General features: G+C 52.1%; 1 protein-coding gene across 2 annotated transcripts in view; it reads right to left on the bottom strand.

Annotated features, from left to right (window-relative positions):
* Positions 1-393: 393 nt before the first annotated feature.
* Positions 394-14,247, bottom strand: part of STRBP (spermatid perinuclear RNA binding protein) — a 161,488-nt gene continuing 147,634 nt past the window's right edge. The window contains exon 18 of one of the 2 annotated variants that reach the window (XM_062207596.1): positions 394-10,220. In XM_062207596.1, the coding sequence (XP_062063580.1) occupies positions 10,216-10,220 (5 nt within the window). In that variant the 3' untranslated portion in view covers positions 394-10,215. Of the gene's footprint in view, positions 10,221-12,565; positions 13,529-14,247 lie in introns of those variants that run through there. The other variant, XM_062207595.1, reaches the window with a different exon arrangement.

Here is a 14,247-nt window from a genome sequence, read left to right as displayed (position 1 = left end):
CCGGAAGACCCCGTCCGCAGCCTTTGTCCGCATTCCTCCGGCCTGGCCGAGCCTCCCTGTGGTCTTGGGCTGTGCCTGTCACCAGAGCAGCTCACTGGCAGGCATTGCAGGTGGCGGCGGCGGCAGTAGGGGGAGCCCCAGCTCCAGGTTCCCACTGCTGCTGGCAGCCAAGTCTGTCCCCTGCCCCGCAGTGCTGAGTATGGCCAAGACTTGGGAACAGACGTGAGGCCGCACGGGGAGCTGTGTGTGCAGAGTCCGGCAGACACATCTGAGCTCACAGCGAGCATGCGCGGCGTTCTGCTCACTGGGTGTGCGTTTTGCACCAGTGAAAGGGGGGGGGGGGGTTAAGGGCCACAGGCAGGAGCATGAGTCAGGCTCTGGCCCCACTGCCCACTGTCAGGAACCCCACCTCCCACCCCCCAGATCGCCGTGAGGGCAGCAGGCGGCCTGAGCGTTTCCCAGGAGGTCCCGCACACAGCATCAGCCCATTGTGGTTTTAAGACGGAAGCATTTATTTTTATTCATCCAGACGGGGGAAATGCAACATGTCAGGGCATCCATACAAACTGTCAGAGTCTCTGGCAGAGTCCAACACGGCGCGAGGGAGCCGCAGTGGGGGCGCCGCCTGCACGGCTGGCAGCAGGGCTTCCTGTGCGGGCCGGCCAGGCATCTCCAGGCGAGGCACTGAGAGTCCACTCCCGCAGGCTGCTGCTCCAGCCATGCCCAGGGTCAAAGTCAGAGTCCTACTGAATCCCTGCCCCGGGGACATCCACGGTGGTCACGTTTCCAGTGGTCAACACAATACAGAACAAAGTTATTGCCAAGGACCTTGCGCTGCAAATTATACTATTTACACTTCGTACTCAGAAAAACACAGTAGACAGATACAGGTAAGAGATTTCTAAAAACAAGCTTGGCCATTACCAGACCAGAGCGAGTTACAGCGAGGCGGCCAGTGTGCGGTGCGAAGTGTGCACAGGGGAAGCTTCTCCACCCACAACTACACTCGGCCTGCGCCCGCAGCCAGGGCTCAGGGGCCACCTGGCTCTGAGAGGAGCCGCTTACCTAGCAGCCTAGGGCTTCAGGTCTACACCGGCTGACAAGCCCTACCTGTCCAAAAGGGCTGCACGCACCACGGCGGGTAGAACAAGACACACAGCACAGGGGCTGTGGGGCTGGGGTCTGAGCCCTCCCCCAGAGCCCCCTGCCAAAAGCACCCTTGGGATCAAGCCCATGAGCCTCCTGCTCCTGGAGTGCACTAGCCCTAGTGATGGCTACCCCAGGAGCCCCGGCTTCTAAAGGAAGTGGCCACTTACACCAAAGGCCCAGCCCAGCAGGTCTGGGGGAAAGGCCTGAGTTCAGAGGTGCTCTGGGGAAGACAGCTAAACACCACTAGAGGCTGAAGTGTGTGTCCGCTCCGAGAAGAGGACGCCGCGGGGCCCCCACGTGGCCCACGCAGGCCTGGTGTGCTGGGAGGGAAGTCTACCTGGAGGCAGCACAGGGCCACAGCCAGCCCGGATTCCTGCGAGACAGAGTGGGACTGGGGGAGGAGCAGCCTGCCCGCCCCTCCCACTGCTGCAAAGCCACCGTACTAAGTGAGCCTGGGGAAGAGGGTGCGGAGTGAACTCCACATGACCGTGCAGGGCCAGCCTGAGCGTGCGTGATGACCCAGGGAGCACTTCCGGCTCTATGGCAGGTAGTAACAGAGGTATTTTTGCAACTAGAGCTTGCCTGGCTAACTTTCAAATCCTACCTCACGCACAGGCCACTGGCCAGAGGAAGCCGGTGGGTGGGCCAAGAGATGCGCGCACCCGGACAGTGGGCCCTGCTGCTGACCCTGCTCTTCTTAAGCCCCAGGGCTGAGTGGTGCTCGGCCTGAATGGAGGCGGACAGCACGAGCCACCAGCTGAGGGGAAGGCGGCTGGACAGCTGAGACGCAACGCTCCGTCACGGCGGGCAAAGGAGCTTCCGAGCTGGCCTTTCTCCCATCCCTAGTCTTGATCCATCTCCATGAACCAGAAAAAGGAAAAACTGATTCTGATTCCCAGAACGGCAGAAACCTTTCGGTTAGAGTTTAAAAAAAAAAAAAAAAAAGCCTTTGTGACCATCCTGTTTCCCTAAGCAGGAAGCAAGGCAGATGGCACGGAGCCTGGCACGGGCAGAGCAGAGGTGGCCTGGGTGTGACTCCAGTTCGGGCGGTGCCTGAAGTGCCGGCAGACCAGAGTCTGCACGTAGGCGGGAGGGGGACCAGAGCTGACCATACTGGCTGTGACGGCGGCATTCCATTCTCCACCGCCAAGGCCGGGCTCGTTTGTCCTCTCCCCCTCTAGGAACCCGAGAACTCCTCTAGGAGATGGGAGAGTGCTCTGCAGAGTTGCGGTGCACGCGCTGCTGTGCGAGGCTCAGCAGCACACGTGGCCCCGGGAAGACCAGACAGAAAAGCCCGGGGCACAGCCCCTCCTCCACAGAAGGCCACAGACCAGAGCCTCTGCCACCATGGCAGTGACTGCCTGCCAGAAATCCGATTCACAATTTCACTGAGGGCAAGCAGCATCCAGCTACACTTTCATTGCTACTCTGTGCACCGTGGCTTCCTTCAGCCGCCCACGAAACCCGCGATGCCGGGTTCGGCCGCAGCAGCCACGACACTGGGCAGGCCCCGGGTCTGACTCCCCCTGGTTCTGCTGCTCCCTGTGGGGCCAGCCCCGGGTCTGACTCCCCCCGGTTCTGCTGCTCCCTGTGGGGCCAGCCCCGGTCTGACTCCCCCCGGTTCTGCTGCTCTCTGGCTTTTGGGGACTGGAGGCCAGCATCTCCCCTGCTCTCAGCGCTGCCCCCTGTGCTGGCGAGCCCCGGGGCCCACAGAGGCGGCCGCCATGGGACCGTGGGAGCCCAGCCCCAGTTACTTCTGAAGAGAGAATGGCTGAGTTGTCGCCTCTGACGTGACAGCAGGAGAGAAAAAGCCTGAAGATGCGGAATTTCACCAAGCTCTGTGCTGTCTAAAAGGCGGGGTGCCCCGACACCCACAGCCACCAGCTAAAAAATCACATTTCTAAAAGGTCCTCAGGACCGTGTCCCCTCCTGAGCCAACTATCCACAGGGTCTTCCCTGCCCGACAGGAGGTCCACGCTCCTGAGCACTGCGCTCCCAGCCTCACGGCCCCGTGCAGCCACGTGGAGTTGTCGCGCGGCCCTGGCTCAGCCCCAGCCAGGCCTCCCCGAGCCCCGCCACGGGCACTGCCCTAAGCACTCAAGGGCAGCGGTGCTGCTGCTCCTCTCCGCGCCACGCGGAAGCCTCTGGGGAAAGATGAGGGCGCAGGGGGCACGTGGGAAGGAGATTTCTAGGCATGACCGAGCGAAAGGGCACCTAAGGGCCATAGTCTCAGCAGGGCCTGGCAAGACAGGGCCCAGGGTTTCCATCAAGCGTCACCGGAGCACAGCCGTGCACCTCTACTGTGCCTGCTCCCGGGACAGGGCGGACCAGCCCGCACAGCCCACAGAGACTTCAGGTCCACGAAGCCTGAAATACCGCCTGGCCCTTTAACAACAAGGTTCCTGACACCAAGTCTCAATCAGTGCTTCCTGTGTATTTTCCCATCGAAACTCACAACGAGGGGACTCTGCTCGCTGTGGGGAGGACACAGAGGCCCTTGTAGGTAGACACTGCTCGTGCCAGAGTCAGGGTCCAGGCCACAGCTTCGAGCAGAGCTGTGGACATGCACAAGGCCTGACCCCTCCAGTCCAGGATGGGGTGTAAGAGGCAGGGCTGGGAGAGAAGCAGAACAGGCCTACATCAAACCCTCGGTCAATCCACAGACTGCCCTCCAACGACCAAGTACAAAGCCTACACCGTCCCCTGGCTAAAAAACCTGTTGCATGCATGCGGGGTCCAGGGAGCACTGGGAGGAGCACTCCGGCAGGCTCCTCCCACAGTGGGCACTGGTGAAGGCTCCCATCCTGCCGCTGTGGCTCGGCCAGCCTCCCCCCATCGCCCTGCACCCTCTGGTCCTCGGCCATCTGGCTGTCCACTCAGCACCCCGGAATTCTTTCCCCTTTTGGGATGGTTGTAACCCCTGAAGGACACAGCACCCAGGGTCTTCCGTGAAATGCCCCGAGACTGGCCGTCTGCCCACCACCTCACCTCCCACGCTGCCTGAAAGGGTTCCCTACACACACACACACTCTCCCCAACTAGACAACGCCAGATCTATGTCCAGCTGACCAGGAAGCACTTGTCTGCCTGTGAGCCGATGTGTTGATGTGCCCAGCTCCTCTCCTGACTTGGGGTCCCCAGAGTGCAGCCCCCAAGCACTCCCAGGCGTCTCCCCCACACAGATGATGGAACATTCTGCTCCGGCCTGCTCAGTCCAGGGTTTGCTGCCCTCTGCTCTGGGTCTCAGCAGCAGGGAATTATGAACAGGTGCACAGGCTGGGAGAAGGCCTGGCCACGTCACACCCGAGCTCAGCCCAAACAACACACTACGGGGAGCTTTCTTCACGGCGAACGACCGGCTCCTGCTCAGACACGCACGGAGCTCGCCTCTTAGCCTCTCCTCAGGTCTGCCTGACCCACTTCCCCTGTCTCGACCCTTCTGGAATCCCTGACAGAATCATCCCGGGGCTCCCCATCAGAGCCCTGACCCTTGGGCCTCTACCTGGGGCGCCACCTGGCCCCCGTCGCACCTCCGGGAAAACCTTCTCTGTACTTCCTTCGACCTCGCCTCCGAGGGCCGGCAGAGTTTCAGAAGGCTGAGCACCACCTGACCAAAGGGAACCCTAGTGTCTCCTTCCAGGCAGAGCCCACACTGATGGCCTGGGCGGGACAGCCAGCAGGCAACATGCGGATGGAGGCAAACACAGAACACACACCTCCCCCTGCACACCCCCTTCCCCGCTTCCAGCCCGCAAGGGTCCCTCTAAATCCGCACTTGATCACAGGGCTGTTACCGCACAGCAAGGCGGTCCAGGGAAATCAGCCCAGGACTGACGGCCACCTTCCCAGGAGCTAACAGAAAGCGTGCGCCTGGGAAGACTGGGATTCGGAGAGACGGCAGGAGGGGCAGGGGCAGGCGAGCAGGTGAAGTCACACAGTCTGAGCAAAGGGGAGCAGGGCGCGCCACAGCGAGGCCACCGTGGACGTGTGGCCGTGGGACGCAGAGTGCCGGTGCTGGGCAGGCACGGCCGGGACACGGGTGCTGTGCTACTTGCCGTGGTATAATTTGAGGCAAGTCACTTTATCTAAGCCTCCATTTCCTCATTTGGAAAAGAAGAAAATCTCCAGAAACTAACCTCTAAGCAAGGGTTTGTGTTAACTCCACAAGCAGAGTAAGACATGACATTTCCTCTCTGGGGCTAAAAGCTCACTGCTAAGAGCCGCGCTGTTTTGCCACAACAAGCCAGGTGGTTTGGAGAGCTCCTTGGCTCCAGCATCCCCAGCAGGAGGGGAACCACCACCCAGGCCTGCACCACTTCACTGGGCTGCCAGAGCAGGCAGGGGAGAAACGGGAGAGGGGCCCGTGCACAGCACGTGTGGCAGCAACGCCAGCACCCAGGGCCCAGCCAGCCGGGGCCTTCAAACAGCTTCCTCTCTCAGGCTGCCCTCCTTCCAGCTGCCAAGGAAGACGCCTTGGGTGAGCGGCGAATTCTTTCCCTATAAAGGGTCCCAAGGCCATCTCTATACCCAGCCACCTTCCTGAGGGGCCCAGCTGGCGTCGATCAGGAAAGGCGTCGGTGAGGCAGCTGACAGCAGACGCCGACGGGCGCCGAGCAGGTGCAAAGTCCAGAATGAAACCCTAACCCTAACCCTAACGCTGCCGGCAGGGACGAGAGGCCTGGCGCGTGCCCTCCCCCAGCTCTCCCGGTGCCTGCCCAGGAGCACCTCCCCACGTGCACGGCCCCCACCTGGGCTCTTGTCCCCCCAAGCTCCTGTTCCCTTTACTCGGCCAAAGCCTCCCCAGTCTTCCTTCGGCATCGCCTGCCAGGCCAGGCCAGGCAGGCAGTGAGCCCTCAGAAAATCTAGCCAAGTGAAAACATGTGCCGTGGTTTCCCACTGACATCCAAGCAGCCCAGAGAACGCTGTAAATGCAAAAGCTTCCTGTGTTCACACAGGCGCTGACAGTCTGAGCCTGCGGTCAGAAGGCCTGGACTCCAGTTTCATTCTGGACTTTGCACCCATCGGTCGGTGTAGCAGAAAAAGGCTTTGGCCAGGACAGAGCTGGGTGTCATCCGTGGCTCTAGCACTTAACCTGGGGTGTCACTCTGGATCTCTGAGAGACCACCGCCATCAAGAAAGCCATCTGAGAACTGGGAGGAACGTCCACGACGCGGCACCCCGATACTTTCTTCGGCATTTTCCTTCCTCTGCAGCCCCCAGCCCCGAAGTGACCCATCTAAGCTGCAGCCAGTGGCGAGCCTGGGGACATGCAGGGACTCTTGAAGACAGAGACCCTCCATGCATACTCAGTAAAGGATCAAAGTAGGAGAACCTTAACACACAGAAAGAGACTGGGTTTCTGGACAGTGCTAAGCCAGTGTCCCGACCGTGGCCGGGCCGAGTCCGTTCCCTCCCGCGGGCCGAGCAGCAGCAGCAGCAGCAGCAGCAGCAGATGCTCCTGCATCACCCACTTCCAGCGGCTCCCTCCTCCCACCCCCGGCAGAGGCAGCATCGCTCATCTGCAGGGCAAAGTTCTGCCCAGGAAGAACAAGACCCTCCTTAGGAGGTGCCAGCCGTTAGGCTGCAAACAAATGGTTGACCGAATGAGGCAAAGATCCTACCCAGCAGCCCGAGCCGGGAGCAACGTGCTATCCTCAGCCAGGACGTCGTTACACAACTGTTCCCTGGATTAAGAAAAGCCTCCAATGACGAGTCCATCTTTTGCCTCCCTAAAGGTAACACTCAACCCTTGTCCACATGCAGGTTCCCAAGCTTCGATCACCTTCCAAGTTCCACCTGTGCTCCCCACAGAGCCCACCACCTCCTGCACACCCCAGGGGTGCCCCTGCCACTCTTCTCAAGGAGTCCTCTGCAGACAGTTATGGACACCCATCATTCCAACAATGGCAACTTTACCATCAACCCATTCTTTTCTCCTGAAAAGCAACTCACCAAACTCTGTCTCGGTAAACAGATAAATGGATAAGATAGATGCACACAGGGATGTCCGCAGAGGGACGCGCACGGATATGGTTTTTCCTAAGCCTGACAGAGGGAGGTCTCATGTGGTGATGAGTACAGGTGTTTCTCCCCCAAAGTGTCAAAGCAAACTAGAAGAGATGTCACAGGAGTGCTGTCCAGGGGAGCAGCTGAGTCCATGGCGCTCGAGGCCTGCCAGCAGTCTCCCGGCCCTTCCTTCCCAGGGTTCATAATAACTGGCTCCCCACCTGCTCTGAGCACTGCGTTCATGGGCAGCTGAAATCAAACACCAGGCTGGCTTTTTTGTTGTGTTTCAATGCACTGGTAGGAAGCTTGGAATCAGTAGGCAGATACTCAAAGCTCAGCCCTGGAAGTTCTCAGCCTGAAATCCCACAGCAAGAAAGCTTACCAGGCCCTGGCAGCAGACTGGCTGCTGCTTTACCCACACGGCAGAAATGGGAGGAATTCCATTCAGCCAGGCCCCACAGCAGCCTTGCCACACCAGCCGCCCCAGGGCTTCGGCTGTGTTTCTGTCGCAGCCCTGGAGCTAGCAGCTCTCTCCCACAGCCTGGGAGCAGCCCACACTTGTCAGTGCCAAGGAACCAACACAGCAGCACCCTGAGCAGGCCACACCCCTCAGCACAGCCTCACCTCCTGTACAGACCGCCTGCCACCTCCACAGGCCACGTTTACTGAGTCTGCCCACACAAGGGGCTGTTCAGAGCATGTACACTTATTAACTAATCCCTCTAACCCCAAGCCCCATGTGCATGTGCCAGGACCAGAGAAACACTTGGCGCAGACTCCCACAGGGTTTCTGCTCCCTATTTGTAGCTGTGCTGTAAAGCTTACATAACCTAATTTGCATTATGGTATTATTTTTAAAAACCTCCAAAGATCACTGCTTCAAGCATCAATGGAAGCTGTTAGCTGCTACCTGGAATGACAATGTCGGAAAACAAATCTACGCTCACAACCCCACTTCAGTTCTTGACTTAGACGGTCTTTCTGGAAGATGCTCTCGGGAAAGCGACCCCTCTCTATTGTACGAGAGAGTCCTAGCTCTGTGCTCTGTAACCAGTGCGCGAAACGCAACACTACACTCGCATTACTCCTGTACTCTGTCTCCCTCCCAGGCCTCCTGGTAGTCCTGAGAAACCTGTGGTCACTGGACAGCGTGAATCAAATCTTTAGAGTGCGTGTGGGATACTGCAGAACCTCTCTTATTCTGAGTGATCTCACAGCGCACCTCCCCTGCCCAAGGAGGCACTGGCCAAGATGAATGAGAATCAGGACGCCCATTCCTAGAGCGGGCTTGTTTTCGGCTGTCCCTGCTGTGAAAGCCCCTGGTCTTTAGGGCTCTGAATTGCTAGAAATCCCATTGCTGGGGCTGGGTGGGGTCTCTGCTGTCTCCCTTTCCCCAAGCTCACTATTCAAGACCATCCTGCTCCAGCGATTGCTGAAATCCAAACAGGGACATGAAACGATCAGCCACTGCTGAGAGCGTAGACAGCCACCTTGTCCTTTGCTTTGCTACAGAACTACCGAAGGAGGGCTGGAGTGTTGTTTTTGTTTGTTTCTTTGTTTTTAAATTCGGCTCACTTCCTGATTGGACAGAGGTCCATGAACAAGAACCAGGGTAGGTTTCAGGCTCTCAAAACTGCCAGGGAAATATTTTCAATGAGTGAGTTTCCAAGCAATACCCATGATTTCAGTGACAACAGAAGGCCTACATTATTAAGTATCTTAAAACAGAACAATTAAGTTAATATTCTTCTGCCACTGCTAACATACTACTTGTCCCCCAAAGTAGGATATTTACAAGAGGCTCAATTCCACCAACACGGGGACGGTCAGCCTGAAAATGCTTTCGAAGGTTAGTGCCTCTGGAAGCAGCTGGCCTCTACCAGGCCCCAGGCTGCACTCGAACCAGGCAGCCACAACACACAGCCTTTTACAGCTGCCAGAGCCACATCGAAGGTACATACAGATTCTGTCCGGGAAAGAAGTTGTTCCAGCAACCTTCAAGTTAGTAAGAAAAAGAAACTGCTACTTAGAAACAGATACAAAACAGGAAAATTCACTTTAATCTCTGTGTGTGTTCACAGACCTCAGCAGAACATCTGATACATAAGAATGTGCATCTATGCGACACATGAAATGAAGTCAATCCTTGTTAAATGGTCGGCCTACCCTCCCAGGAACTGCTGACGGCCGAGTGAGAGGGAGTTGAGAGGGAGATGGCCTGGCTGCGGCCTGGGGGAGGCAGCGGGACTGCTCAGTCTATCTGGTCTGTGCGGACTCAGTATGCAGCACTCTGAGTCTTGCTGAAGTGTGTCCTACAGAGAATCAGCTCATCTCAGTCAATCATGTGTTTTTCCATAGTTACCTTAATATTTTGGTGTTTTTTTTTTTTTCCATTTTCTATTGCTTTTTTTGTTATGGCTTCTTGCTGTTGTATTGGGACATACAACACAGATCAGAGATTTTCATTTCTCAGAGAAGCTTCTCTCCTTGAGAAATTGGCACTTGATCCTCAGCTTGTGCAATCACTACTTACATGGATCCTTCCAGCACTGTCACCAATCTCGCTACTTATGAAACTCCAGTGCTTTGGACAAGAGTGCCCTGTCATTCAATGTACCTTAGGTGAACTGGTCTACCACTGAATTCTTGTTTGTATTCAAACAGGTGCATGTGTGTAACTTACATACACGTCGCACCCTGAGTTTCTACACATGTACATACATTTAACTTGACTCTCTGGACTAAAAAGCAGTTACAAGGGCAGTAAAGCAAATACTGAAAATAACAATTTCACATTTACACCATCAAATTTCTTAAGGTAATGTGATGACATAAGACCTAGGAGATCAAACACATCATATATGATTGTCATATATGCATGTTGTGCTAGCTGATTATTTTTCTCTTTAATCAGAAAATAAAAGAGCTTACCTTCGCACACTGAGATCACAGCTTACAGTCACTATGCCTCAGCCTACTTTACACAAGTGATATGGCTACGAAGGTCCGAGGAGAACGAGAATAAAGTGAGATAAACGTGCTGAAAACTGCTTAAAAGTATTAACCTGAAATACACAGAGGGTCCAACACCAGTTTTAAAAATACATTAACGAGGTATTCCCAGCTCTTCAATTAATAAAGGTGACTGATTCATGATTTTCAAACATTCACCCAAATTTTTAAACAAGAAGACAAGACTGAGAGCAGCAAACTCCATCAGTGGTCTGTTCCCCAGGTGAACAACTTAGAGACTGCACACGACTTCGGGAACTCTGCAAACCCAAGGCCTTTGCTTCACCGTCCCATGAACTCCATCTGCACAGCAGGAAGTATGCTGGACACCTGCCTCGCACACGGGATGGGGTGTTCCTGCAGCCTGAAGACACAGGCTGCTGGCCACAACCCTGCTGAGGCGCCAGCCCCCATAGAGAGGATATGGCTTCAAGGAGGGCCCATGTTTCTGAGAAATTATAAGATGCTAACTGATGCAGTCAGGGATGTTAACTATTAAATTTGTAAGCTAAAAAAGGTTAAAAAACGGTCAGCTCACACACTAACTCTAAGCTCTAATTGGTCTGTAAACTCTCTGACAAAAACTACGTTAAATAGGGTTAAGTACAGATATTGCTAGGTTTCCAAAGAAGTTTTAAAACAGACACCGTGGCTTTGAACCAAGTATTGCTCTTCGTTAAAATGCTCAGTCATCGCTTTCAAAAAGCAGTTGTCAGAGTAGTGTATCTGAAAGCTGGAAAGCCTCAAGGTGTCACATTGCTCTTGGGACCGAGACACAGAAATTGCCATTTCAAGCCAGACAACCTGATGGTTCTAGAAGTCAGAGAAGAAATCTTGAGGGCCCAAGTGAATAATAAATGGTGCGACGCTCAGAGGCTGGCGATAGGGGCTCTCAATGAAAAAGCCACCTACAGTGGAGAGAAGAGCAGAGAAGCAAGACTGCATGTTAATGTCACACAGCGCGGCGAAGCCAACAGCTTCGTTTCTAGTCCTCTGCTCTCTCGGCTGTAAGTGGGATTTTCATTACAAAATGGAGGGGTGGGAAGGGTCAAGGAGGGGGACACTTAATTCATTACAGAATTCAAACAGTTGAACTTGCATGGTTACCACTTCTAACAAAGGACTGACAGCTTGATTATTTTAAGTAAAGCAGAGAAATGTAAAAGTTTGCAGCAACTGGGCAGGTTTACAACATGGTTAGTAACTTCCAACAAACAACAAAATTAAAAAAAAAAAAAAAAAAAGACTTGGTAGAAACCATTTGAAATGACTGCCATCATGTTGGAAAACAGCACAGCTCCCTTTTCACCACCATGGAGGGGTTGAGTTATGAAGCAGAGTTAGCCACTTCAAAAGAATTTTCTAAAGAGAAATCTCCAGAGATTCCAACTTGGAACCCAAATTTGATGTTCAATTTCAGATAAAAGTGCAGCTGCAGCTGCCAGTTAACAGTGCTCCAGAAACAAAGAGGACTGTGGTAAATATTTATAGTGAAAACCGGACACTACCAGCCATGCTTTTTCTTCTCAGTGATGGCTGTTTCATCCATAGGTCAGCGAAACAAATCAATGAACATGAACACTCGCAGCAGAAACGGGCCCTCCGGGTCACGTCTGGCCACTAATGCACAGGATGAGAATGATTCAGTTACAGCTATTTCCAGCAAGTGATGAGGTTTTATTAAAGTATCACCCACCACTAATAAAGACAAAAGGTCAAGGAGAAGAAATGAATTATTGTGTAACATGCAACTGAGAAGTGACAAGAATCCTTGTCTTACATTGCCCATTTCACCCTCAGTTAGTGGTCCCGAAAAACTCTGGTATGTGAATTTGCCATATTTTATGAAGCTCTTTCTCACTGACGGGCACTGTTCAGTTCTGAGAAGCAGAACTTAACAGGGAGAAGAAAAGCTGCTTTCCACTAAGAACAGACATGTTTAAGACACAGCCACTTGCAAATATGGACAGGGGACCACACTGTTGCCTTCATGGGGGTGACTACCTTAATGAAACCATTACCTTCTAGTAACATCATCAGCTTTCCAAACAAGGTGAGAATGCAGGTGGAGGACTTAGGTCTGCACCTTTACAGAACAGCACAATGTTACTGACTCGTCAGTTTCCACCAGCGGAATCAGGTGTCTCAAAAATAAATGCTGACCCATGGCTGAAACCTGTCACTTTTCACAGCAGCACTCAACAAGAACTGGGACAATCGAAGAGCGAGTTTTTATGGGGACCCTGTTGCTGCTTTAGATTCTGATGTAATTGAAGAGGAAAGGAGACCTTTCCAGCAATCCCAGAGAAATCGCTAATCTTCTATCTGCATGAAAAGAACCAGGGAGGGAACACAGTGTCTTACAGAGTGAAGAAGGCCACAAGAACAAGAGAGGGTGCTTGATTGATTAATTTATTTTTTAAAACTTGGAAATTAGGAATCTAAAATCATCACATCGCTCCTTCTCCATCTCTGGGTAGTGCCATCATTTTATAAGCAACGCTCAGGGAACATAAGTAACTTTTATCACGGGGATTGCCCTTTACAACAGGGACTGTGCAAAGGGCTTACAAAGTAGAGACTGGCTCCAACTAACAATCGCCTTTGCTTTGTTTTAGCGGTTTGCTTACAAATGAATGGGTTTCTAGGGCTAAGATAGTATTAGTTTGCAATTCTTTGTAATTTGATACCAAAACATATCAAAAATAATAAGCTAAAACAATATTCAAACCCATATTTTATTGGCTTTAATTACACACTTCAATATTTACAAAGTTAAAGTTTAAATGAAAATTCTCTATTGTAATAAAAAAAATAACTACAGCCCGAATTAAAGTGCCCTGGGGCCAGTCCATGTCAACCAGCTGAGAATCGGTGACTGCGTCAGGAACCAGGCAGTACTATGCGTTACAACAAAGCAGTTTATTTGTGATCAGTGTCTAAGACTCTATACATCCTTCACAAATTTAATCTTACATAATCTGATACTTCTCTTAAAACTTAAAACTTTGAACTGCTAGACTTTTATTTCCCTAGAACAGAAGGGCTGGTATAAATTATTTTCCAGAAATGAGGTACCGTTTCACAGAACTGGTTTCTTTTTTGTTTGTTTTCAAGTTTTAGACAACTAAATTTGCATTTGTTAAAATCAAAAAGTAGGAAAGATGTTCTTTACAAATAATTTTGATCAAGTATGTGTTCAAAGAAAGCAGGATAAAAAGGCTTTTCCTCTAACATTCTGTATTGTATGGTATTGTTCAATAGGAATTAACTTCTGTCATTGGCTAAAAGAATGAGTAGTGGGGCACAGGATATGTTGGGAATTTCATAACGGGTAACAGAACCATTCTCTTGGGTAAACCTACAGAGAAAAGAAACGGAGAGGACTCCAAATAAGTTTAATATGCCAATAAAAATTTCAGGTTAAAAAAATTATTGAACAGTAATTACCATTAACCTTTTCCAGATTAGTCAGTCAACATGTACCATTTTGGAAGAGGCCCCCAAATCTCAGATCTCTTATTTTCAAAGTGCTCTCAGTATTCTGATACTTGCCACTCAAAATGAAGATGGCTACATCATAGGAAGAGTGATATTCAGAAAATATTTGAGCTGCCATGAATTCTAAAGATCAAAAGGAATGCTATTAATATTCTACAGTGAGTCTAGAAATCTCTAATGGTTCTCAATTTGGCACATCACATATTATGGGGAAAACGAGGGATTGTCAGGATCCAGAGCACAGCTCGCTGTGCAGGCCTCAGCTCCCCTCAGCTCCAACTGGAGCTACGACCAACATTGGCATGGCAAATCTGGAAAGATTACTTTCTGAATTTTGTAATTAATAGTTCTTGTGGCCTACAAACTTCTGCATACTCAAGCATGATTTGAAATCTGCTCCGACTTCTATTCTAATATTGACCCTAGGGAGAAATCACAAAGCAGCAACAGCAGGTATTCAAGAGCACCAGATGATCAGAGGGAAATACCCCACATGCAACAGCTTTACAAAGGCCAAAAGACATATTTACCTTACAGCCAAAATAAAGCATCGTTTTAGTAGGTTTGCATCACAGTAAC

The sequence above is a fragment of the Lepus europaeus genome, chromosome 12, assembly GCF_033115175.1.
Source record: "Lepus europaeus isolate LE1 chromosome 12, mLepTim1.pri, whole genome shotgun sequence".
NCBI lineage: Eukaryota > Metazoa > Chordata > Mammalia > Lagomorpha > Leporidae > Lepus > Lepus europaeus.
Note: the sequence above shows the minus strand (reverse complement) of the source record. Positions and strands in the feature narration are given on the sequence as shown.